Source organism: Marmota marmota, unplaced genomic scaffold, assembly GCF_001458135.2.
Source record: "Marmota marmota marmota unplaced genomic scaffold, marMar, whole genome shotgun sequence".
NCBI lineage: Eukaryota > Metazoa > Chordata > Mammalia > Rodentia > Sciuridae > Marmota > Marmota marmota.
The window spans coordinates 7846307-7872539 of record NW_026000130.1 but is presented as its reverse complement, the minus strand read 5'-3'; the positions used below and the strand labels follow the sequence as shown (position 1 = coordinate 7872539).

At 36.5% G+C, this 26233-nt stretch overlaps 1 protein-coding gene across 1 annotated transcript in view; it reads right to left on the bottom strand.

The window, feature by feature from the left end:
- Mapk1 (mitogen-activated protein kinase 1) overlaps positions 1–26233 on the bottom strand; it is an 87972-nt gene that overhangs the window by 21493 nt on the left and 40246 nt on the right. The window contains exons 2-6 of the mRNA XM_015500345.2: positions 21826–22008; positions 19812–20001; positions 9389–9505; positions 5390–5504; positions 5002–5133 (exon numbers count right to left, since the gene is read on the bottom strand). Of these exons, the coding sequence (XP_015355831.1) occupies positions 5002–5133; positions 5390–5504; positions 9389–9505; positions 19812–20001; positions 21826–22008 (737 nt within the window). The remainder of the gene's footprint in view (positions 1–5001; positions 5134–5389; positions 5505–9388; positions 9506–19811; positions 20002–21825; positions 22009–26233) is intronic.

The window sequence follows — 26233 nt, the reverse complement described above, 5'->3', positions numbered from 1 at the left end:
GGTGTCCTGGGGATCAAACTCAGGGGCACTCAACCACTGAGACACAGACAGGGTCTTACTGAGTTACATAGCACCTCAATTTTGCTGAGGCTGGCTTTGAACTCGCTATCTTCCTGCCTCAGCCTCTTAAGCAGTTGAAATTACAGGTGTGCAGCACCACGCCTGGCTTATATTCCTTTCTGTGAACTATCATTAACTAGACTTTCTTTTGAGTTCCTTGAGGTCTTCCATTCATTTTCTTAAGTTACTTTCATATTTGATACAATCTGGACTATCAGTTTTCTGCAGACCAGTCCTTTATCTCTTTGTTACTGGTTCTATGTCTAGGGCCATAGAAACCTTGATGGCACAGAACAGACACCCATATTTATTATTAAATGAATAAATTCAAATATTATAATAAAACTACAAATAACTTAAGGGCATGCTAATTGTGGCATGAATTCTTTGCAGTTTCTCTTACCAGTGGGAATATTTATTTCCCCATCACTTGAATCTGTTTTGCCTATGTGATTTACTCTGACCCACTGAGTGAGGCAGATTGCTATTCTGGGACCTGCTCTCAAAAGACCTTGTAGCTTCTGCTCTTGCTCTTGAATATTTTTGTTATCAGGAGAAGAAGCCTAGACTTGTTTATTATGGGATGAAAGAACAACAACTGTGAGGAAGAAGACCAATGGCAAGATGTGGTGAGGTCACCTTGGACCACCTTACTGGAGGGGAGTCAGCAGACCCACTCAGCTATACCAGTCTAAGAAACTCATAGCAGTTGTTTCAAGCCCCGAGTTTTGGGGTGGTTGTTATGCAGCAATAGATAGCTCATGCACCAACAGATAGGTCATGTGAACTTCAATGTTCAGTATGAGACTGATTAAGGACATTTATGGGCCATCCCTACAAGGGAACGCTCTTCGTAACTACATATATGGAAGGATCTTCAAACTTTACACCTACAAATGCTAGAAGAGTGGACATTCACAGAATCCTGACATGGGTACTATTACTAATTCTATTTTATAAGTAAGAAAATAAGGCCCTGAGAAGTTGAGTGAGTAGTTTCCCTAAAGGTCACACAACTAGTAAGTGGCTAGGCTGTGGATTAAACCCAGGAGGTATGGCTGCAAAGCCTGGGCTCCAAACATATGATGCTCTACTGTTCTCCTCTGTACCACTAACTCCTATTTTTCCATTTTCTTCATTCTATTTCTATCTTTTCCCTGCATCTGTATTATATTCATCCAATACTTACATCTCAAAATTAATTTCCTAGATTTTAGTGGTATTAATTTGTACTTTCATGAACCAATCTCAAAGTTCATGACCTTAAACTAAGGAAAATAAGCATTAAAAAAAGACTCAGACCTGGGTGCAGTGGTTTAAGAAATTCCAGTGACTCAGGAGACTGAGACAGAAAGATCGCAAGTTTGCCTCAGTAATTTAGCAAGACTCTGTCTCAAAATAAAAAACAAAAGGGCTGGGAATATAGCTTTAAGCACTCCTGGGTTCAATACCCAGCAACGCCCACCCTACTAAACAAACTTCAGAAATAATTTAATATGAAACACGACTGACAATAGAAGAGTGAAGAAACAAACAAGAAGTGGAGCCTGGAGTTGGTCTATTATCAGAAAATCTTATTATGTAGTTTTTGTTAGGTATGCACCTCCTTTTAAAAAGGTGACTCAGGAAATAACATCTAAATAGGCAATTGTTATATGTTGATACATATATGTACACATGCACATACATATGTACTATATATATAGATATATACAGTATATATCTATCTATCTATATATATATAGATATATATATATACAGACACACACATACATATAGATAAAATAGCAAAAATTAGAAAAAGCTGAGTGCGGTGGCACACACTTATAATCCCAGTGACTTGGGAGGCTGAGACAGGAGAATCCCGAATTCAAATCCAGCCTCAGCAATTTAGCAAGGCCTCAAGCAACTCGGCAACGCCCTATCTCCAATAAAATATAAAAAAGGGCTAGGGATGTGGCTTGGTGATTAAGCCCCACTGGGTTCAATCCCTGGTATAAAAAAAAAATAAAATAAATCAGAAAAAGCTAAATATCCAACTGAAGATTGAATAGAAATAATACAAAACCATTAAAGATAAGCCAGATCTATGTATTAAACATGGAAGAGTATTCAAAACACAATTCTATTAACAGTGCTATTCAAGAGCTGCTTCTAAAATAATTTTTACCTTCTCAGTTAAACAGTCCTATAATTTTCTGAATTTTTACAAAAAATGTTAATTTTAATAATAATAATAATTTTTGTGGTGCTGGGAATCAAATCTAGAGTTTTGTGCATGCTTGCTAGGCAAGCACTGTACCACTGGCTATAGCCCTACTAATTACTTTTTAAAAGTAAATTTTAGGTAAAAATACACATATGTATATAGAAAGAGTAGATATGGAAAGATAAATAACAAAGTACTGGTAAGCTGCTATATCTCAGGTTCATCATTCAGATTTCCTATCACACTTAAAAGAACCTGTGCTTATATTGTGCCCGCCTATATAATCCAAGATAACTTCCTGTTTCAAAGTCAATGGATTTACTTTTAATTACATCTGTAATTCCCCTCTGCCATGCAACCAAACACACTCAGATTCATGGGCATCTTAGAATGGGGAGAGTCATTACCTATCTACCATATTTTTATACTGGTATAAAATAAAAAAAAAAATAGCTAACTAATATTTTTACCAGAGACATGTAAAATGAGAATAAAAGACATTAAGATTATTAAAGTCAACCCTAAATTATACAAAGGATAAAACTAATGTGTTACTTAAAAAAAAAAAAAAAAAAAAGATGGGTATTGAATCTAAGAAAATTTCAACTAAGGTAATGAGGATTCTGTCCTATTTTTTTTCTCTAAGATTACTAGTTTTAGTGTGGGAGACCAACCTCACACATGACTGAGTCACACTCCCCGGCTGGGTACTGAGGCGCTCAGTCACAGAAATGTGGCAGAGCTTTCCCCACCCTTCTTGGGTTCGAGGGTTGGTGTCTCGTGCATGGGTGTGTCTTGCTACAGCCCCATTGGTGAAGCTATGCTCACCTGTTCCTTTGTAATATAACCCCTTGACCTGTTTAGGATAGAATCTTCCATGGAAGTGCCTTATGTGTGTCCTCTTCTCTTACTGTCCCTTTGGGTGTGGCCTACCCAGATGTCAATCAACCTGTTGACAGTGGACATCATGAAGATAGACTCAGCCCCCTGAAACCTGACCCCTTGCCTCATTTGAATAGCTTCTCCTCAATAAAAGGGGTCAGCACATGCTCTCGCTCTCTCTTCCTGTGGACCCTTAAGGTCAGAGGAGCCGTCACAGCTACCCCAAAGAAAAAGGTATCTGTGTCTCTTGTGTGGCTTTTTCGCGCAGCCCAGTTAGCCCAGTTCAACTGAAGTGACCCCTGAGCCTTTCAGTCGTAAGAACTGAAACCCGTTAGGTCTTATATTTAGGTCTAAGTTCCAATTTTAGGGATTTTTAATTGTTGTTTTGCTTTTTGCACATGATCGTCTTTAATTGTTCCAGCACCATTTGGTGAAGAGTAAGATAAATAATGAGATGCTCAAATGCTTTCTAAATCTCAAATGCTTCAAGCCGAATGTAGACAAAAGGCCACATACTCTATGATTCTATTAATATGACATTCCAGAAAAGGCAAAACTATAGGGATAGACATCAGATCAGTGACTGCCAGAGACTGGGGAAAAAACTGACCCCAAGAGGGCACAGGACACTTTTAGTGATGATGGAACTATTCCATATATTGATTGCAGTAGTGGTTAACTTAAAAGTATACGTTTGGTGGGGCTTAGAGTCCTAGTTCAGTAGTAGAGCACGTGCCTAGCACATGTGAGACACTGGGTTTGATCCTCAGAATGACATAAAAATAAAATAAAGGAATTGTGTCCATCTACAACTTAAAAAAAAAAAGTATATATTTGTTTAAACTCAGAGGCCTGAACAACTAAAAAGTGTGAACTTTGTGTAAATTATGTTCCAATTTACCCAACATTAAAAATTATCAAAAGAGTCAGGTAATCATGTGGTACACAACTGTAATACCTGCAGCTTGGGAGGCTGAGGCAGGAGGATTGCAAGTTTGAAGCCAGCCTCAGCAATTTAGTGAGACCCTGTCTCACATAAAATATAAAAATGAGCTGGGGATGTAGCTCAGTGGCAAAACATCCCTGGGTTCAATCCCCAGTAAACCTGCCCCCCTGCCCCCCCCCAAAAAACCCCTAACAATAACAACAAACAAAACCAAATGAGAAGATAAAAAGATTATAAGGTTGAAAATCTCTGTTCCTAAATTTGAAATACTCCAAAATCTGAAATATTTTGAACACCAACATGATACCACAGGTGGAAAATTCCACACCTGACTGATCTCGTGTGACAAATCTCAAAGTACAGGTGCACTAAAAATAATGTATAAAATTACCTTCAAGCTGTGTGTATAAGGGGTACTAAAACATAAATGAATTTTCTGTTTAGATGTGGGTCTCATCTCCAAGATATCTGTCATATTTATGCAAATACACACACCAAAAAAATCCAAATCCCAGATACTTTTGATCCCAAACATTTTAGGTAAGGGATATTCAACTGTAATTTATTTTGTAGGCTCCTAGGCTTTCTGAGCCCTGAAGATGTGAACATAATAAAAATTAAAAAGTAGCAGAGAAACCAAAAGGTAGAAAACCAGAAAGGAGATATAGCTCAGTGGCAAAGTGCTTGCCTAGCCTGACTCAGACCCTGGATTCCATCTCAGCAAGGCAGGAGTGGTGGGCAATAAAGTATGAGAAGAAACACTTTTTAAATAAAGAGTTACCCAAGAGCCATAGGCTGATTTTTTTAGGACAGTGACCTAACACTTTAACAAATACAACAGACAGACAAACATGAAGTTAAGCCAGGGGTTGGGGGGCGGGGAGACAATCAAAGTAAAATTTACCTTTAGAGTCAGCATTGGGGAACAGCCTGTTCCATGGCACCTTATTTTTGTGTGGAAGAGAAAGCAAATAGTTTCTAGCTTTTAAATTTATTATACAATTCAGGTCTTCCTGTGATGGGGATCCAAGAATACCTAATGGATAAAATAATTAGCTGTTAATTACCAAGATTAAAACAAACAACTGCACACCACCAGCTATGGGACAGAATGAACCCTGGTACTACTTTATGTCTTCTCGTCACCAACCTTACCTTTCTTAATGAAAAAGATTTTTAACATTTTAAATCAGAGAAGATAAAAACCTCATGTCTATCATAGGTTTCAATTATCAGAACTCTTTTACAGTTAATGATGTGACTTTGATGTAAACTGTGCTCAGGAACCTTACCCAGAATGTGGTTCAGCTGGTCGAGATAATGTTTCCCTGGAAAGATGGGCCTGTTGGACAGCATCTCTGCCAGGATGCAGCCCACAGACCAAATATCAATGGACTTGGTATAGCCCTGCAGCAGAAAGGGAGAAAAGGCTAAGAATGATATCTGCTGTTGCAAACAACATGTTGAGATTTCCCTATGTGACAGGCACATGGCTGTTAAGAGTTTTGAGATTCTCCTTTGATTTTAAAATTGAGTAACAACACTGAAAAAACAAATAATAATTTGGCTTTCTTATGAGATGCCAAACAACCAAGATCACTTAAATTTCTTTTTCTATAATACTATTATTAAACTGGAATTTCAAAAGTATACATCAGTCCTTTAAAAAAATATTTGACAGATTCAAAATTTTTTATAATGGGAGCTGGAAAAGAAAATAGTCATAACATTTATTGTTTTAGGATATTTGTGGCCCATCTATTCATTTTTGTAAACCTGGAAGTCAACTCAAAAGAAAGATCATTGCGGTACTCTCAGAATGTCTAGCCATCTTGCAAATCGTATTAAAAAACATCATGTTGAAAGGACTAGGGGATGTCCAGCTCAGTGGTATAGTGCTTGTCTAGCATGCATGAGGCACTGGGTTTGATTCCCAGCACTGAAAAAACAAAAACAAAAACATCAGGTTGAAAAACTGTGATCTCTGGGGGAAAAAAGAGTGTGCTGCCTCCAATATTCTCATCTCCTTTCTGAATTATAAAATTTCTCTTAAAGGAAGTCTATTCAAAGTCATGGATGAATTCTGTCTAAATCATAATAGCATCAAACAACAACAACAACAAAAAGTTCCAAGGAATGAAAGCTGAATTTTATGAAAAGAAAAAGTTGCCTCTGGTGATAAGTAGGAGAACTGTAGAAATAATAATAGAAAAAAAATTAAGTCAAACAGTTGAAAATTTAGGTTAAGAATGAAATCTTTTTGGAAAATCAAATAAAAAAACAGTGATAAGATTTATAGCTATGATAAGATGGGTCTGAATTTTAAAATAAGTCTAAAATTATTATAATCTATAATAGTTTTTGCTTTGGGCCAAATGTAACAAAGGTAAATATTGAAAGTACACACAAAAAAATAAATAGCTAAAAAAGGGAGAAATGGCTGCTCCAGGTCTGGGGCAGGGCAAAGTACAAGGTGACCCCAGAGCATCTAATGCCAGAAAGCAAGGAAGTACCTGATGCTAGTGGGAATGTCAAAAGCAGCTCTTACCTGCCAAATCTGGAACAAAAACATTTAACGATAGAGATGGATAATAAATCATAGAATAAATAAATGGAGATAACTAAAACAAAATAATAGAGTTATAAAATCATCAATGAATGATAAGAATACCAGGTTCAAGTCTGATAAAGAAGACAACTTTAGGGCTGGAGTTGTGGCCCAGTGGTAAAGTGCTTGCCTAGCACATGTGAGGCACTGGATTCGATCCCTAGCACCATTTAAAAAAAAATAAGCAAAATAAAGGTAGAAGAAAGAAGAAGACGACGACAACTTTAAACAAAGTATTTCCCCACAAACTATTATTATAAAGAGGGTAATGATAATCTGATTGTGGAGACCTGGAGGATACCATCTTAATCAAAAGAGCAATGTGACCATTACCAATTATTTGGCACAAACCAGCTGTGCCTTCTGATACTAGGCACTTAGAATACAACATTGCTTCTGTGGTATTTGTGCCCAAAATCCAGGACCCAAAACTGCACAGCATTCTGCAAAATAATTGATCTTCATTCTTCAAAAAAATGACACTGAATTAATGTTGGTATCTTAGATATGCTAAAGTATCATGGCTGTGGGGAAGAGCATTCCATTTTTAGGGGTATTAATAATGCCCCAAATGGTATGGAAATAAGGTGTTGGTGAAGTGTCAGATGGCATGTCAAAAAGAAGGGAGAGGAGTGAGAAAGAAAAGAGAGGGAGGGAGAGAAGAAGATGGCAAGATGTTTAGTTGTTGCAAGCTCAGATATTTAAAAAAAAACAGATGGCAAGATGTTAAGATGGTAGATCAAAGTAAAGGGTACACAGGTATTCAATGTACTTTCAATTTTTAAAAATATGTTTGAATATTTTTTAAGTTAATGAAAAGAAAAAAGTGAATACACCGCTAGAAGGAACATTCCCAGGGGCTAGAGATGCTGCAAATAAAGATTTTACAGTTTTCACTGTAGTAATTCTGCAAGTAGAAGGGAGTGTTGGGCATTTGGAAGAACACAGAGCTAACCCTACCATTTTTGGCTACTTCCCCATGGATGGTAACTGAAAAATGAAGGCAGTACAGGACACTCAAGATCAAGAAGCCACCATGATAAAGATCTACCACACTGGTTGTCTTTTACAACCAGCAATGTACACTGCATACCAATGATCCTTGTCTGGAATGGCTGTCATGTGGCCCATCAAAGAACGAACCTGTGTGTGGGATTATTTGTAATACAGAGTTACAAGAGAATCAACAGTATTTTCTTCTTTGGAACACCTGTTACACCAAATCCTTCATTATGATACAATTTCTTTTAGTGGAATTTTGCTTTTATAATGAAAAAATGTAGGATATCAAGAATATCTGCTGGAAACAAATTCCATTTCCTCACAAAAGCACTTAATAGCTTATCTCTACACATAAAGAATGGAGGAAGACAATGGAGCCCACAAGCTAATTAGACCTGTTCATTTCCTAAGCCTCTCAGGACTATTTCTGGTTGCTGGGCCTTAGACACAATGCCCAATATGAATTCATATTATTTTCTTTTTTTTCTTTTTTTTTTTTTTTAAATATTTATTTATTTTAGTTTTCGGTGGACACAACATCTTTGTTTGTATGTGGTGTTGAGGATCGAACCCGGGCCGCACGCATGCCAGGTGAGCGCGCTACCGCTTGAGCCACATCCCCAGCCCATATTATTTTCTTCATGTTATATTTTCTTGTTATTTAAGAATCTCATCCTGTGATATTAGGTATAGCTAGTATGTCAGATCTATTTATACTATCCAATTTTGAAAACTTTTCCACATACTATTTGCAGATAATATGTTAAAAATACTGAACCTAATCTCCCATAGCTGCCCTCAATTTTGCCTACTGATTCCTAATTCTAAATAGAATTAAGAATATTTAAATATAAGAATATTTCACTTTTTCCTTTTTTAAAAAAAAATTTATTCCTTTAGTTCTGGCTGGACACAATACCTTCATTTTATCCATTTTTATATGGTGCTGAGGATCGAACCCAGAGCCTCACACTGGCCAGGCAAGCACTGTACTGCTGAGCCTCAACCCCAGCTCACTTTTTCTGGCTTTTGTAAATGTATTCAATCATTTCTTATGACCAAGAGACAGACCTTGTCAACAGAGTTCGTACAAAACCTCCATGTACTCTCCCTAGCCACTTGGGAGATGTAGAGGAAATATTTCATTTGGAAGCAGGACTATATAGTTTTGAAAGACTCCACGACAGTTCTTAAATGGAAAGAATAACAAATCATACTATTATTTTGCTGAGGAGACATTTTTCATTAAGAGATATATCTGACTTTTATAGGACAGCCCTAGTCTGTGTTCACAGAAATACAGATTACCGTAACTTCTGAAAAAAGACAGCCTGAATGCGCCTTGGCAGCAGTAGGTGTGAAAGTTGCCACAGAAAGGACTGCAGGAGGATGAATCAAGGTGAGGAACACAGACCATTTATGGTAAATGTGACTGGAGATGAAACCCTCTGACTCTCATCAGGCCAGCAATACTTCAGCTGAGATGGAGAGGGCAAATTCCAATGTCCAGGAATTCAATGCTGAAGAAGAGATTAAGATAGCACCTTGGCTCTGGGCCTATGTGGGCTGGTCAGACAGGACAAGGATTAACCCAAGTTGAGGCTGGAAAGGGAGGCTTACAGCCACACATTCAGAAAGTTCTCTTACTTCTGATTTTCTTTTTATGTAAACAGGTCCTTACCTTGGAATTCAACATAATTTCTGGAGCCCTGTACCAACGTGTGGCTACATACTCTGTCAGGAATCCTGTGTGATCATGATCTGGATCTGCAACACGGGCCAGGCCAAAGTCGCAGATCTAAGATAAAAAGTGACATGCCATTATTAGAAATTCTAATCAGCTTGACATCAAAACATAACATTAAAAGTAAAAAAAAAAGACAACAGTAATAATAAGTACTTGCTATCATACTGTGTCAGACACTTTGCTGGGAATTTTCTAATCCTTCCAATAACCTGAAAAGTAGCGATGACTATCCATGTGCTAAAGATTAGGAAACAGGTTACAGGGCCTTTTAATAGTCAATTTCATTATCTGCTTATCACACAGCAATTTTGCTTAGGTACTTGACAAATTGTTTTGGGTAGTCATCAAATCCATCTAGAGTCCTTTTTCAGCCCCATACTACTAGAGCTCCTGTGATGAGCTCTTTAATGAGCACTGGACTTATCTTAGGTTCCATTTCCTATTAGTCTTCTACTTAGTCCAAGAATGTTGGTATTTCTCAAGATTCTTTTCACTTCCTTCCCCTTTCAAGTAATCAAATCTTTAAAAAGTCTTAAGTTTCTAAAGCTTCAAAAGTTTCATGTATGGAAGATACATTATTTTCTTTTTAAAAAGATACCCAGTTTCTCATTTCCTTCTCACTCTCAGAAGCACCTCCTAGACTTTCATCATCTCGCCATCTAATACCGTGCGGTTACTAGGGACTAGCTATTTCATCAAACTCTAATGTATATAAACATAATGTATTTTATCCATAAATGCAGGATATTTTAATTCTTTGGCCTCTGGGAAACTAATGAGAAAGAGAGGGAGGAAGGAGATACACACATAGACACAGGAGAGAGACACATAGACACAGGAGAGACAAGTTAACAAGATGGGCCAGAGTATAGGAGAAGGTAGCCTAGAAGACATAGATTAATATGGAAGCTTACTACATCAGTCATCTAAGAAACAAGGGCCCAAACTCAGGCTAGAGATAATAGGGTCAATGAAGAAGGGACAAATCTAAGAGACATCTGTAGGACATGGGAGTTTAGCAGAATAGCAGTCTGTTTAGATATCTCACAAAAGAGTGCCTCAATAATTGAAAGATTTGGAAAGATCTCACCTACTTCACAAATATCTTCCTCTGGTCATCCCACCTTGGAGGCTGGCATTGTCAGTAGTAGCAATAGGCTCTCTTGCCTGCTTCAACTAGAGCATCCAAGGAAATGCCCATTTGAATTGCATAATTTCCCTGTCTTTGACACACTGTCACTGCATCACTAAAAGGAGCAGATAGCACATCTGCTGTCCCAGTGACTCTTCCACATATTACTTTCCATATGGACTCTCACTTGGTAAAGTGGTGAGAAATATTGTCTTCTGTAGTTCTGATCAACTCCAGTCACTGCATTCTTGCAATCTATGTAAACTTCAATGTAAATCCTGGGACTCTCTTCTCAGAGATGGCCTCCTTGCCAATGATATTAGACTCATCAATAGTCATAGGCCTCTCAAGGAGATCTAGCTGAGGAACAGCCGTGAGCTTTCACAAGGCCTTGTACATGCTAGGTAAGTGCTCTACTACTGAGCTACATCCTAGCCTCAGTCATAAGCTCTTGAGAGGGAACATATTTGAATTCTCAATTCTGCTTGACCATCTGAAGGCTTTCAATATATCTAAATCTCATTTTTCTTTTGAGCCTTTTCTACCAATTCCTCTGAAGCAAACTGCAGGAAGTTTTTCCAGTACAACACTCACTAGCAACATGAACCAACAAACAGAAGTAATGAATGACTGATTTCTTCCATGTCTGAAGAGTGCTGAGTCTTCATTTGCCATGTTGGACTATTGCTAATTCATCCTAGTTCTGTGGTTTGAACTTTTTTATTTTTAGGTGGACACAATATTTCTATGTGGTGCTGAGGATAGAACCCAGTGCTTCATGCATGCTAGGTGAGTGCTCCACCACTGAGCCAGAACCCCAGCCCTGGCTTGAACTTTTTAATGTATGTGTGATCCAGTTTCTCTCAAATCACATAACAAATCCCACATAGATTAAAAAAATGTATGAAATCCGCAGATCAATAATGTTAAGTACTAAAGTGCATGTTTCTAAATTCCTCTAGGACTTTGGAAATATGGAAGTTGTATTTTAGAAGGCTTGTTAAGATTCTTTAATATCTATGAAGACAAGGATAATGAATGCTATGAGTAACTGTGTGTGTGTGTGTGTGTGTGTGTTTGAGAGAGAGAGAGAGAGAGAGAGTGAGAGAGAGAGAGAGAGACTGCCTTGCCAATATAACCCACCCCACTGTATTTCTTTCTCCTCTTTGTTTTTATGCAGTACCTAGGGCTTCATGCATGTTAGGCAAGCACTCTACCACTGAATTATATCCCAGTTTTCCCTATGCTTTTCTTCTAAGCTCTTTGGTTGAACCTGTTTCAAGATGTCGGGTCTATCTCCTCTTCTTGTGAATCTGAGTGAACCTCTAAGCACCTGAACCAATAGAATACAGTGAAAGTATTCTACATTATAAACTGACATATGGCTTCTACTTGATCCTCTTGTGGTACTTGGAACCCTCTACCCACAAGAGGAAGCCTGGCTACACATAGACATCCCAGCCAAAAGGCAGCACCAATTGCCATCAAGCATATAACTGATGATTTTACACCCTATCTTATCTTTTGACAAAGACCCAGATAATGGAGAGAAACCAGGCATCCCTGGGCTGCCCCTTGACTGAATTCTGGACCTACAGAAAACCATGAGGCAATATATGATCATTGCTCTTTTAGGTCACTATGTTTTGGGGTGATTTGTCATAGAGCAAGAGTAACTACAGTGGTACTGTGCTGAGTTAATGAGACAGGCACTCCCTAATGAAGATACATATAAAATGATTCTAGAATACTGCAGAGATGCTTCCCTGAGGAGACCTGGGAAAGCCAGAACGAGGTCCTAGAGAAGAACCAGCTGGGCATGTTTGAGGGGCAGAGAGGGGGCAAGGTAGGGTAGAATTCTCCAAAACATCTCTTGAACTGGCTGCTTCTCCTACATCTCAACTGCTATTGTAGTTAGTTTGTATAGATTTAGATAAAAATTCATATTAAGTGTTATTTCTAAATAAGTCATGCCTTTGGCTTGAATAAAGACCAAACTCTCTTTTAAGAAAAAATAGTTGTAGATGGACACAATACCTTTATTTTATTTATTTTTATGCAGTTCTGAGATCAAACCCAGTGCCTCACATGTGCTAGGAAAGTGCTTTACCACTGAGGTACAACTCTTGCCCAAAGACCAAACTCTTCAAGCAAAACTTTTAGACTACTCTCAAACTCTCACCAACCTAACTTCCACATTGTTTTTATCTCTCACCATTACTTTTGATTCTAATTTACTTGACACCTATTTCCCTTTCCTTGGCTAAGCAATATCATCTCACCTGTGGGCCCTATCCATGCCATTCCAGTAAGTTAAATACCTACATCAAAACTCTTCTGAGGAGTTTCCTAGGAATTAAAACCACCACCAAGAATTAACTGCTTAATTTTATGAACTCCCATACTATTTGGTTAGAGTTATACTATAAGTATACTATCACAATCCATAATAAACAACTGTGTTAAGTGTCTGTTTTTCCCATTAGTATGTAAGTCCCTAGAAAATAGCAGTACTTAATTTACTTTTTATTCCTGCTACACATAGTGAACATCCAACATTTGATGAAAAAAATGCCTCACCTGAAATGTTTTTGAGAAGCACAACCTAGGTGGATTAATGTGCAGAGATTCTAGTAATGACTATTTTTCATAATATATAAATCACTATATCTTTTAAAAACATCAGGGCTTATAATATCACAATGATAATAAAATTATATTTTAAATGTGGCAATATTAAGGAAGAAGGAAAAAATAAAAAAGTGGAATTAAAAATCCTCACTAGGCAAACAACATACTCTAACACTCTGAATGATGTAATTATATATCTATTTCTTTAAAATTTAAACCAAATGTGTAATTGCTTTTCCCTGTCTCTTTTCCCCAAGAAATCTGGTCTGAAAGCCATTAAGTGAGATCATGAAACATTAAGTCCCCAGTGGGGTAGGGGAAAGGTACAGCAGTTTGGTGGGGAATGGAGCATGTAGATAGTAAATTAATAGTAGACTAAAGATCTGGATATGCTATAGGTGAAAGGTGAAGAGGGGTCTAGTAGAAAAGGTTGTAACAGCCCACCTGGGGACTAGAGTAAAATAAGGTAATGATATACAGTCAATTGTTTCATTGGGGGTTGCAAAATGGAGATGTTTCTAATTTTATTATTCCCCTGCATTTATTAGCTGGTATTCTTTTAAAAGGTCTGTGGTTCAACAGGGGTTTACCCTGATACACAGAATCTAGTTTCCCATTGGAAAAAAAGGAGAAATGTTCAATTCTTCAGAGAAGTGAGCTGGTGTAAGGGGAACCATATTTTTATCATTTGTATCTCCTATACTTAGGACAAGGAACAAGCAGGTTTCCCATGTCACTGGATATATTTTTAAAAATAAAGGAGTTGTGGGATTTATGACTCTTGAAGATTTTATAACTTCCTTCCTGGTCATCAATGGAAAGTTCATGTCATTTTTTTCTCCCTCTCAAGTTATCTTAATATGACAACACCAAAGACTAACCAAATTTACATTGCATTAATGACTAACTGCTAAGACTACAAAATAAAATAGTAATAAGATATGGTATAAGAAACATAAAATGACCTATAAATATTAGGACTTCTATCTGGCTACTTTTTGGACTGTGTAAAATAAAATTTCATGAAACAAAGTAAGCCCCAAAGACATGTTTCATTTTGTATCCTCCAGAATACTCCTTTATAGGTACATCCAGAATCACAAGGGCTGCAATGACTTCTATTGGGATTTCTGTGTGGTCAGCCTAGTAAACAATGAGTGCAATCAATATAGCACATTTCCCTGGTAGTCACACTAAAAATATGCTAAGAACCTCCAATTAAGGTCTCTAATTTATGTTTTTGTGGCCCTGAGAAATAAAAGGTCTATAAGTAAGGCTCCCAGAGAATTCTAAAATGTCAACATCTGCTGGACCTCAGGGCTTCAGATAATAAATGCAAAGTGTTTACAGAAACCAAAAAGAAAACTTACTGCTATTGACCTTGTCTGGTATCAGTCAAAAGTTTAAGGTTTAAGTCACTAAGAATAGTTGATACCTTGAGAGTTGAAGAGTAGGAAACACTTTAGTAACACTGACATTAATGGATAAAGGAAGAAATGACATTACTGTCTGCTAAGAAATTCTAAAGGACCAAAAATAATAAGTTAGGTAAGGCATAGGGGCTTGAGAGATGGGCATTACAGTCATCTTTGGAGTACAATGCTCTCCTGAATATTTATATCCATGATACAAACTCCATATGCACACTTTAAACATTCAAGTAAATTGTACTAATTTAAATATATAAAATACTTTCTTGGGTTTCTGACTCTCTGTGTTAAATTCAGTTTTGAAAATAATGCCTGTTTTTTTATGAGGATGACCAACTCATTTATCAGTGTGGGTACAAGTTTTGGTGAGTAGGTGAATAAAATGGCTCTAGCTAGGTAAGGACAAGTCCATTCACAGTGAGAGATAATAAAGAAAGTAGTCTCGTTCTGTTTGTTTTATTCTTAAGGATGAGCATTTTCAAGCAAAATTAAGAGCAAACTATTTCCAGAAATATTATATACTAAAGAACTGAGAATGTATCTCCAAAACTCAAAATATTCTGTTATAGTAGGGTTCTGTCAGACATTTAAAGGGAAAACAAAACAACTGGGAAATACTCATTGCAACTTTCCAAACAAAAATCTCTAAGAGCTAAAGAAGTACACCATTCCTAAAAGCAGCTTCAATCTTATTGTACTCACTGGCTTTTAGGTGCACAGATTCAGAAAGAAGGAAACAGTTATACCCCATGTGGAAAGTCTAAGAATCCATATCAGGATTCTAAGAGGCAATGGTCCAACTTTTAATCTCCACATCTCACTGAATGTGGGGCACTCGGTTTCAAATATCCCTTGACAGTGTATAAGCCAACTGTCTGACTATGGAACCCACTGCCTTTTTTTTTTTTTTTTCCTTTCTTCAAATTGAACCCAGGGGTGCTCTACCACTGAACTACCTCCCCAGTTCTTTTCATTTTTTTATTTTGAGGCAGTCTCAAGAAATTGACTAGGATGCTTCAAACTTGTGACCCTCTAGACTCAGCCTCCTGAGTCTTTGGGATTATAGGTGTGTGCTGCTGCATTAGGTCCCCACTGCCTTTCTTAGATAGTTACAGAAGGCTCTCTGTAACGTACTTCTACCCAACCTCTCCACCCTAGAGCCAATGACTAATTCCCTATTATTCATTTAATGCTGCAAGCACACAGAAGAGGATTTAGTGTTTTATGTACTCATTCCTTACTTTTTATTTCCATCATTCCTTCTGCCTACAATATCCTATTCCCAATATGGCCACCCAGCTACTGAAAGTCTACCCATTCTCAGAGGTCTGACATGGATACCACCTTCTTCCTGGCACCTCTCATAGATTGAACCAGAACTGGTTATCTCTCTCCTTTGCATTTGTACACAACTCTTTTCTATATCTCAGTTATTTTTTTTAAAACCCTTTTTTCAGTTGTAAATGAACACAATACTTTTGTTTATTTATTTATATGTGGTGCTGAGGATCGAACCCAGAGCCTCACACATTTGAGGCAAGTGCTCTACAGCTGAGCCACAACACCAGCCCCTTTATCTCAGTTATAACATTATTACAATGATCTGTTTATCAGATTTCTGATTTATCAGTTTTCAGATTTTAGGAGCAGATACTTATCTCCCTGATCCAACATAGCTTTACACAGGAATGTCTACTAGACAGAAATCCAGAAAATGATATCTACATGTATACTTCTTAGATATTTTCCTTAATGTTTGAAAGATTCATCAACTAGAATCAACAAATGGGACTTACTCAAACTAAAAAGTTTTTTCTCAGCAAAAGAAACAATAAGAGAGGTAAATAGGGAGCCTACATCCTGGGAACAAATCTTTACTCCTCACACTTCAGATAGAGCCCTAATATCCAGAGTATACAAAGAACTCAAAACAGACACTTCTCAGAGGAGGACATACAATCAATCAACAAGTACATGAAAAAATGCTCACCATCTCTAGCAGTCAGAGAAATGCAAATCAAAACCACCCTAAGATACCATCTCACTCCAGTAAGATTGGCAGCCATTATGAAGTCAAACAACAACAAGTGCTGGCGAGGATGTGGGGAAAAGGGTACACTTGTACATTGCTGGTGGGACTGCAAATTGGTGCAGCCAATTTGGAAAGCAGTATGGAGATTTCTTGGAAAGCTGGGAATGGAGCCACCATTTGACCCAGCTATTCCCCTTCTCGGTCTATTCCCTAAAGACCTAAAAAGAGCATGCTACAGGGACACTGCTACATCGATGTTCATAGCAGCACAATTCACAATAGCAAGACTGTGGAACCAACCTAGATGCCCTTCAATAGACGAATGGATAAAAAAAATGTGGCATTTATACACAATGGAGTATTACTCTGCATTAAAAAATGACAAAATCATAGAATTTGCAGGGAAATGGATGGCATTAGAGCAGATTATGCTAAGTGAAGCTAGCCAATCCCTAAAAAACAAATGCCAAATGTCTTCTTTGATATAAGGAGAGTAACTAAGAACAGAGTAGGGACGAAGAGCATGAGAAGAAGATTAACATTAAACAGGGATGAGAGGTGGGAGGGAAAGAGAGAGAGAAGGGAAATTGCATGGAAATGGAAGGAGACCCTCAGGGTTATACAAAATTACATACAAGAGGAAGTGAGGGGAAAGGGAAAAAAAAAAAACAAGGGGGAGAAATGAATTACAGTAGATGGGGTAGAGAGAGAAGAGGGGAGGGGAGGGGAGGGGGGATAGTAGAGGATAGGAAAGGCAGCAGAATACAACAGACACTAGTATGGCAGTATGTAAATCAGTGGATGTGTAACCGATGTGATTCTGCAATCTGTATACGGGGTAAAAATGGGAGTTCATAACCCACTTGAATCAAAATGTGAAATATGATACATCAAGAACTATGTAATGTTTTGAACAACCAACAATAAAAATTAAAAAAAAAAAGAAAGATTCATCAATGTTGTAGCATTACCAGTACTTAACTCCTTTGCAGTTCATTGTTATGGATCTATCACATTTTATTAATCCTTTATTAACTGGGCATCTGGATTATTTCCACTTCTTGGCTACAGGGAATATTGCCATGAACATTGGCGAACAAATGTTTTTGGAGACAGGTATATACTTAGGAGTAAAATCCTTGCCAATACTTGTTATTTTCTGTTTTGATCATAGCCATCCTAATGTGTGTTAAATGATATCTGTGATTTTGGTTGCATGTTTTCCTATTAATGATGTTAGGCATCTTTTTATATTCTTATTGTGCATTTAAATATCTTTTTCAGAGGAAGGACTATTAGGATCTTTTCCCCATTTTTCAATTTGGATATTTATCTTTTTATCATCGAACTGTAAGAATTCTTCATATATAGTCATCCCTAGGTATCTGGTATGTGATTGGATCTAGGACCCCAAGGATACCAAAAACCAACACATGCTCATCAAATCTCTTACATAAAATGGCATAATATTTGCATACAACATACAAATATCATCCCATGTACTTTACCCTCTAGATTACTTACAATATCTAACATGATGTAAATGCTATATAAACACTGAACAGTTGTTACACTATATTGCTTGGGAAATGATAAAAAGTTTGCTGATGTAAGTACAGATGTGTTTTATTCTCTGAATATTTTCTATTTACAGTTGGTTAAATCCATGGCTGCAGAACCTATGGTTGCTGAACCTACAATATACAGGGGTTGACTATATTCTAGTTATAAGTCCCTTATTAGGTATATGGTATCTCTTATTTTTCAGGTCATTTTACTTTCTTGATGAATTACTTTGTAGGTCAAGCTTCACAACTTAATGGAATCCAATGTTTTTCTCTTTTGTTGTTTATGCTTTTGGTGTCATGTCTAAGAAGCTCTAACACAAGATCAAAAAGATTTTTTCATGTGTTTTCTAACAGTATTACATGTTTTAGTTCTTAAATTTAGGTCTCTGATCTGTTTGTGAGTTCATTTTTGTACAGGTACAAAGGAAGCATCCAATCTCACTCTTCTGATGTGTCTATCCAGATGTCCCAGCATGATCTGTTGAAAAGATTATTCTTTCCCTACTGAGAGGTCTTCATATCCTTGTCAAAAATCAGCTGACCACAGACACATGGGATTTATTTATTGACTATCAATTCTACTCTGTCTATCCTTTGGCCAGTACCACACTATCTTAATTACCATAACTTTGTATTAAATTTTGAAATCAAAAAGGGTGAGTCTTGGGGCTGGGGCAGTAGCTCAGCGGTAGAGTACTCGCCTAGCATGTGTGAGGCACTGGGTTTGATCCTCAGCACCACATAAAAAAATAAATAAAATAAAGGCATGCTGTCCATCTACAACTATATATAAATTTTTTTTTTTAAAAAAGTTTGAGTCTTCAGAAAGTGCAAGTCTTCTAACTTTGTAAGACTGTTTGGCCTCCTGAATTTCTACATGAATTTTAGAATTCGTCCATCAATTTATTAAACAAACAAAACCCCCCAAACCAAAAACACTGTGTGCTGGGTATTTGATAGGGACAGAACTGAATCTGTAGATCAATGTGGGGAATACTGCATCTTAATATTATTAATGTGAATTTCCATTCTTTCATTACAACTGAAGACATCTGTAGATCTCCCTTTTTATTTCTCTGCCATCTATTAATCTTCAGTATATCTTCAGTATATATCTTCGGTATAAATTTCAGTGCATATCTTCAATATAAATTTGAAAACTATAAAAGATTCCTTCTATGGAAGGTCTTACTGAGGACAGAAGATAGTAAGGTTAAGTTGTCTACTGATTTCTGAGAGTTTCTTATAGAAAGCTTGAACGAAAAGATCACGAATGAAACAATTTAAAAACTTAACATATAATACAATAACTATTTGCACATAAAAAATACTAAAATGCACACATAATAAGAGAACACAAAAAATGCTGGAAGAAAATACACCAATTTGTTAATAGTTTATTATCTCTGGAATGGAAGAAAGAATGGAATAGAGATGATGATGACTGGCACCTTTTACTTGCATTTTTTGCTAAGTTTTTGCTAAGTGTTTTCTGAAATAATCTTAAATATGAAAGAGTCCCCCCAAAATATATATCACCCTAAAAATAAATAACCTGGCTGACCTTGAGATCACAAGTGGTGTTGAGCAGCAGATTGGAAGGCTTGAGGTCACGGTGCAAAACATTAGCTGAATGGATATACTTTAATCCTCTGAGGATCTGGTAAAGAAAATAGCAGATATGGTCGTTGCTGAGGTGTTGTGTCTTCAAGAGCTTGTAAAGATCTGTTTCCATGAGGTCCTGTACTATATATCTGTTTGGACAGGTTAAAGTAAATACCAAATAGCTGGTCAAACTTAACAAAACATTAACAACAAAATTCACCCTCTCTCAGTTCTCTTCCCAAATAGCCCATAAGGTTTTCAAGGGAAAGGAGAAAAATGAAGAAAATTTAGTGTACCTTTCTGGAAGAAATCTGAAATAGTTAACTCCCTGACTAGGTCCTGTGGGAAACAGGCATTATACCTGTATAATGTGGCTGATTGTAGACCCTAAGACCTGAAACTGAAATATTGGCTAATCTAAGTCTCAACTCCCTTGTTCTCTAAATTATCTACCATCATTAACTCCCCACTCAAGTTTAGAGAGGGTAGGTGGTGGCCAAAAGCATCATACACTCCTTCATTTCTTTGGCCCAGCAACCACTTATAAATGTCACTATTCTTTTCTTCCTTTCTTTGTGCCATCTCCCCATCTCCTCAGAAACCAACCATAAAACTCCAGAAAAATGTTGAAACTAAACCTCTCAGTCTTAATTTTTTTTTTGATTCTTTGATTACTGTTAAGATCCTATAAAAATAAATAAGACCAAGGGAAGTTATGCTTAGAAGGGGTGTGTGCTGGCTTTGCTTCTCTTGCTTTCTTATCTAGCTGTATATCTAAGCACAGCTATGGCTACCTTTTTTCTTACAGAAATTACAGAAACCTTTGTTTAACTTTACCATAATATTTCATTTTTGTATTAAAAAATTCATTTCTGCATAAATACTTCTGTTTCCCATATTCATGTTAGATGAGACCTACATGGGACTCAAGACACAGGACGTAAAAACTTGTCATCTGCAAGGTTGTTTTCAGGGTGAAAGAAAAATAAAGTAGGACCTACAGATGGTAGCAATGGGAGGCATTTCACTTAAAATATCACTACACCTTATTAACAGAGCTATTTAAAAATGTAAAGAGCCCCCTAGAAACAGTAAAATGCAGTTCCAAGGAGGAGTAAATCACAAATTGGACAAATTGGTAGGAATATTATAGTAGCCTTTAGCATGCTTAATGCCTCTTTCATATGTAATCTTGCTTAATCCAGATTTTTTTTTTGGCACTGGGGACTGAATTCAGAGGCACTTTACCACTGAACTAAATCCCTAGTCCTTTTTATTTTAAGACAAGGTCTCACTAAGTTGTTTAAGGCCTTTGCTAAATTGCTGAGGCTGGCCTCAAACTTGTGATCCTCCTGCCTCAGTCTCCAAGCTGCTAGGATTATAGTCATGTGTCACCACACTTGGCCTTAATCCAGATTTCTAATGTTAGTCCTAGTTATTCACATTAATTTCAGGTGGAGTTGGCCTTAAAGATCATGAGGTCCAGTTACTTCACTTTAAAAATAAGGAAATGGAGACCTAAAGAGGAGCGATGACACTGCTGAAGATCAGGACAGTACCGATTTGACTTAGGTCGATATCTGGTGAACCCTCTTTCTTGACTGATTTTTCCTTTCCTTTTTTTACCACGATAACAAACCATCCATTGAACAGAAAACACATGACTGGAAATTATATTAACCAATACTTTCCATAACTACATTTAAAGAAAGTCTTTACTGAAACCAACAAAGAAAACATTAAACTTACCTAAGAGATACTAAAATTAATTACTGACAAAAGATAAAATCAGTCAGAGAAAAAAAAATTAAATCATGCAAGCATTATGGTAAATAGCAAGTAGATTACAATCTCCTCTTAAATGTGCTTTATATATTTTTCCTTTGCTCTGATAAATCTAGCGAATTTCAAGTTATATTTTACTCAATAAGATGATTAAGCAGTAGAGTCAGTTAACAGCCAGAAAAGGATACACATCTTTCATCTGCTCAATGGTTGGTGCTCGAATAATATCATTGATGCCAATGATGTTCTCATGTCTGAAGCGCAGTAAGATTTTTATCTCCCTCAGGGTTCTCTGGCAGTAGGTCTGGTGCTCAAAAGGACTGATTTTCTTGATAGCTACTCGAACTTTGTTGATATTATCATAGGCAGAGCTTGAAAAAAAGCGGGGAGGGAGAGACGGCATTAACAACAGTCCAATCTCTTGGTGGAAAGAATACAAATTGGTAAAATATTAAAATTTTATCATTCGGTGTAAATATCTGTTATCCAAAAAAAGGTCTCAAAGTAGGGAGAAAATATACTGACAGAATATGACAAAAAATAACAGAGGATTCAAACTTAACAGAGGATTCAGCCCTGTTCACTAGGTGGATGCCCATTTTCATAAACCCAAAACATGGGTTTATGCCAGATATACAAAAATCATTTTCCCACTGTCTTAGACAGCAACTGCATTCTGATCAGAGTAATCACTTCTGCCTCCAAAACAAGAGCTTACTGTTGTAGTAAATTCCTCTGACTCAGCAGAAATTCAAATGATCAACTACATATTTATTCAACCCCTAATAAAAACAAACCAAGAAAATGCCTTGATTACTTCTTTATCAATACTTTTTCTCTTAATTGCAAAATGACATATTTCTTTTCTGTTCCCAAGAAACGGAACCAGGAGGTTGGGATAGTTTTACAACAAAACCTGTAAAATAGACTTCAACAAATATTTTCATAGCCAAAACACAGGGCCCAATTAAGATCCAACTTCATATTAATTCCAAGCAGAAGCAAAAATAAAAATTTCATGATGAATTTAAACCTTGAGTATTATATCTTCATAATCAACATTCTATTGAGATATTTTCTATAAAAGTTTTTTATAGTAATAAATATCAATATCTGGCCTATTGACCAAAGCAATGAAGTAATATTTATAGGCAATAAAACCCTGTTTCTTGTTTCCTCAGGGTAAGGGCAAGTAAAACAACTATTCGACTAAAGTCTGTGCTTCTATAATGATATTTATCAATCTCTTTTAAGAATCACTGCATTTGTCTGAATCTACCATAAGACTATGCTCTAGGAGGGAACTTGACTTATTCAGCTTCAATGATCTCACAATATCATTAATATACTTTACACTGTTCCTAAATATTCTGAAGTGAAATATATTTCCTTAAATAGAAAAATCACTACTTGGATGTGTAGTTTAAGCAAGCTCACTCAATATTGGGAATACATATTTTTAGGAAAGAAAACATTTTTGGTAATGCAAATCTCATAAAGACCACACCTTCAACAAAAGAGAGAGATTAATAAAGGACTCAGTGGTAGGAATGAAGCCCTGGGGTTCCATCTTTCATACTGCAAAAATGAATGAATGAAGAAATAATTTAAAAAGATGTGAAACACTTGATTTCAACTCAACTTAATAAATTTCTAGTTTTACTAAACAGTAGCCAAATCACACATTTGCTTTACATGATAATTCAACAAGATTTCAGGTCAGTGTGCTCTTTTTGCATGAACATTCAGTGATGAAATAACTGACATCTTTTTTTTTTTTTAATAAGGTAACTTTTTTTTCCCATAGCTTTATTTTATTAATTTATTTTTTATGTGGTGCTGAGGATTGAACCCATGGCCTCTCATGTGCTAGGTAAGTGCTCTGCCACTGAACTACAACCCCAACTCTGTAACTGACATCTTTTAAGTTAGAAGGCCATTCCTACTTCAAAAGAAGGTGTGACCCTGTCCATGGAGTGTGGTCTGTTTCTGATGCTCTCCCCATTTTCTTTTTGCTGAGTTTTTGGTTAATACAATCATCACAGTACTGATCACAAAGAGGTTACATTCTTTTTTAAAAAATGTATTTTTAGTTGTAGGTGGACACAATACCTTAATTTTATTTTTATGTGGTGCTGAGGATTGAACCCAGTGCCTCAAGCATGCTCTACCCCTTGAGCCACAACCCCAGCCATTAACAACTCAACATTTGCTATCTCTCTTTGGGTGTCTCTGTTTTGTTTTATATATTTTACTGTTCTGATACTTGGCAAACATACTTCATTGGCATATCTTTTACGGTGGACTTTTCAGTGCCTCTTAATAGTGGGTGTTTAAAAATTAATTTGATAGAGCCAATATTGTTTTTGTTCCCTGGGATCTCTGCTCATCTCCCTCTTCTCCCCAACTAAAAACACACTACAGTTCTGTAATTTAAATGTATGTCTTTTATTCTATTTTTAAATATTTATTTATTTTTAGGTGTAGATGGACACAACACAATGCCTTTATTTTTATGTAGTGCTGAGGATCGAACCTGGATCCTGCCCATGCTAGGCGAGTGCTCTACCCCTGAGCCATAATCCCAGCCCCAAAATGTATGTCTTTTAAACAATTTATAGTTGCAGCTTGGGATTGTAATCTGATTTGTGATTATAGAGTTTTGGGGATGGATTAAATTCAGGATACTTATATTTTTCCTTTTAACTGATAAACTTGCTCTTTTCAAAAAGAAAAAATTCAAAGGTTAAATAAATTGTTCATAGTTGAGAAAATAAAGAGTTTCATCAACCAAAGAGAAAAAAATAGTTTCCTAACTAATTCCTATAAGGCAAACAAACTTTAAATAAATTAAGATGCAAAATAATTAAAACCAAAACTAATGATCAATCTTTTCTGTAAGCACAAGCTTGAACATCAAAAGATAAATGAGTAAATGTGATTTCACAACACATTAAAACAATAATCCAAGTTGGGCATGGTGGTGCAAGGCTAATCCTAGCTACCTGGTAGATTACAAGTTTCAGGCCAGCATGGGCAACTTAGTGAGAATCTATCTCAAAATGAAAAAATACAAAGGGCTTGAGATATAGCTCAGTGGTAGAGCATTCTTATGTTCAATCTCCAATACTAGTGATTAAAAAAAAATATTATGACCAAGTAATATTTATCATAAGAATCCAAGAACAGTTCATTAAAAAAGAAACACTAAAAATAAGGGATCACATTGAATACACATTTCTGGAAAAAAAAAAAAAAAAAAAGGCACAAATGGCCAAGAAGCATACAAAATCAAAACCATAATGAGTTAATACCTCACAATTACCAGGATTTTCACTATTGAGAAAAACAGAACATACCAAGTACTGACAAGGATGGGGAAAACTTGGAACCCTATGCGCTGTTCATGGAATATAAAATGGTATAGTCACTGCACAACATAGTATGAAGCTACCTCAAAAAATTAAAAACAGGACTGGGGTTGTGGCTCAGTGGTAGAGCACTTGCCTTGCATGTGTGAGGCACTGGATTCGATCCTTAGCACCACAAATAAATAAAAGTATTGTGCCCATCTCCAGCTAAATTTTTTTTAATTAAAAATAGAATTGCATTATAATCTAGTAATTTCACTTCTGGATATATATACCCAAAGTAATTCAAAACAGGATTTCCAAGAGATAATGACATACCCATGTTGATGGCAGCATCAAGCACAGTAGCCTAGATGTAAAAGCAGCCCAAATATCTACTGGCCAATGAATGGATTAAAAATGTAGTATAGGGGCTGGGGATGTGGCTCAAGCGGTAGCGCGCTCGCCTGGCATGCGTGCGGCCCGGGTTCGATCCTCAGCACCACATACAAACAAAGATGTTGTGTCCGCCGAGAACTAAAAAATAAATATTAAAAATTCTCTCTCTCTCTCTCCCTCCCTCCCTCTCTCACTCTATCTTTAAAAAAAAAAAAAAATGTAGTATATATATATATAATGGATATTACCCAGTCTTAAAAAAATAAGCTAATTCAATTCAACATCCTTCACATGATAAAAACTCTCATCAAATTATGTACACAAACTGGGTGCGGTGGTGCATGCCTGTAATCCTAGCTACTTGGGAGGCTGAGACAGGAGGATCCTGAGTTAAAGCCAGCTTCAGCAAAAGCAAGGTGCTAAGTAACTCAGTGAGACCCTGTCTCTAAATAAAATACAAAGTAGGGTTGGGGATGTGGCTCAGTGGTGGAGTGCCCCTGAGTTTAATCCCTGCTACTCTCCCCACAAAATTACGTATTGAAGGAATATACCTCAGCAAAATGTAGACCATATATAACAAGCTCACAGCTAAAGATCAAATATGTTAGCTCACAGCTAACATACTTGACAGTGAAAAGTTTTTCCTTAAAGTCAAGAACAAGATAAGGGCTGAATGCTCCCAATTCTTGTATTCAATGTAGTACTAGGACTGTAAGCCACAAAATTTAGGTAAGAAAAAGAGATAAAAGGCAACTAAGTTGGAAAGAAATTTTTAAATTATCTCGCAGACATGATCTTATATGTAGAAAATCCTAAAGACAAAAAAAAAAAAAAAAAAAAAAAAAAA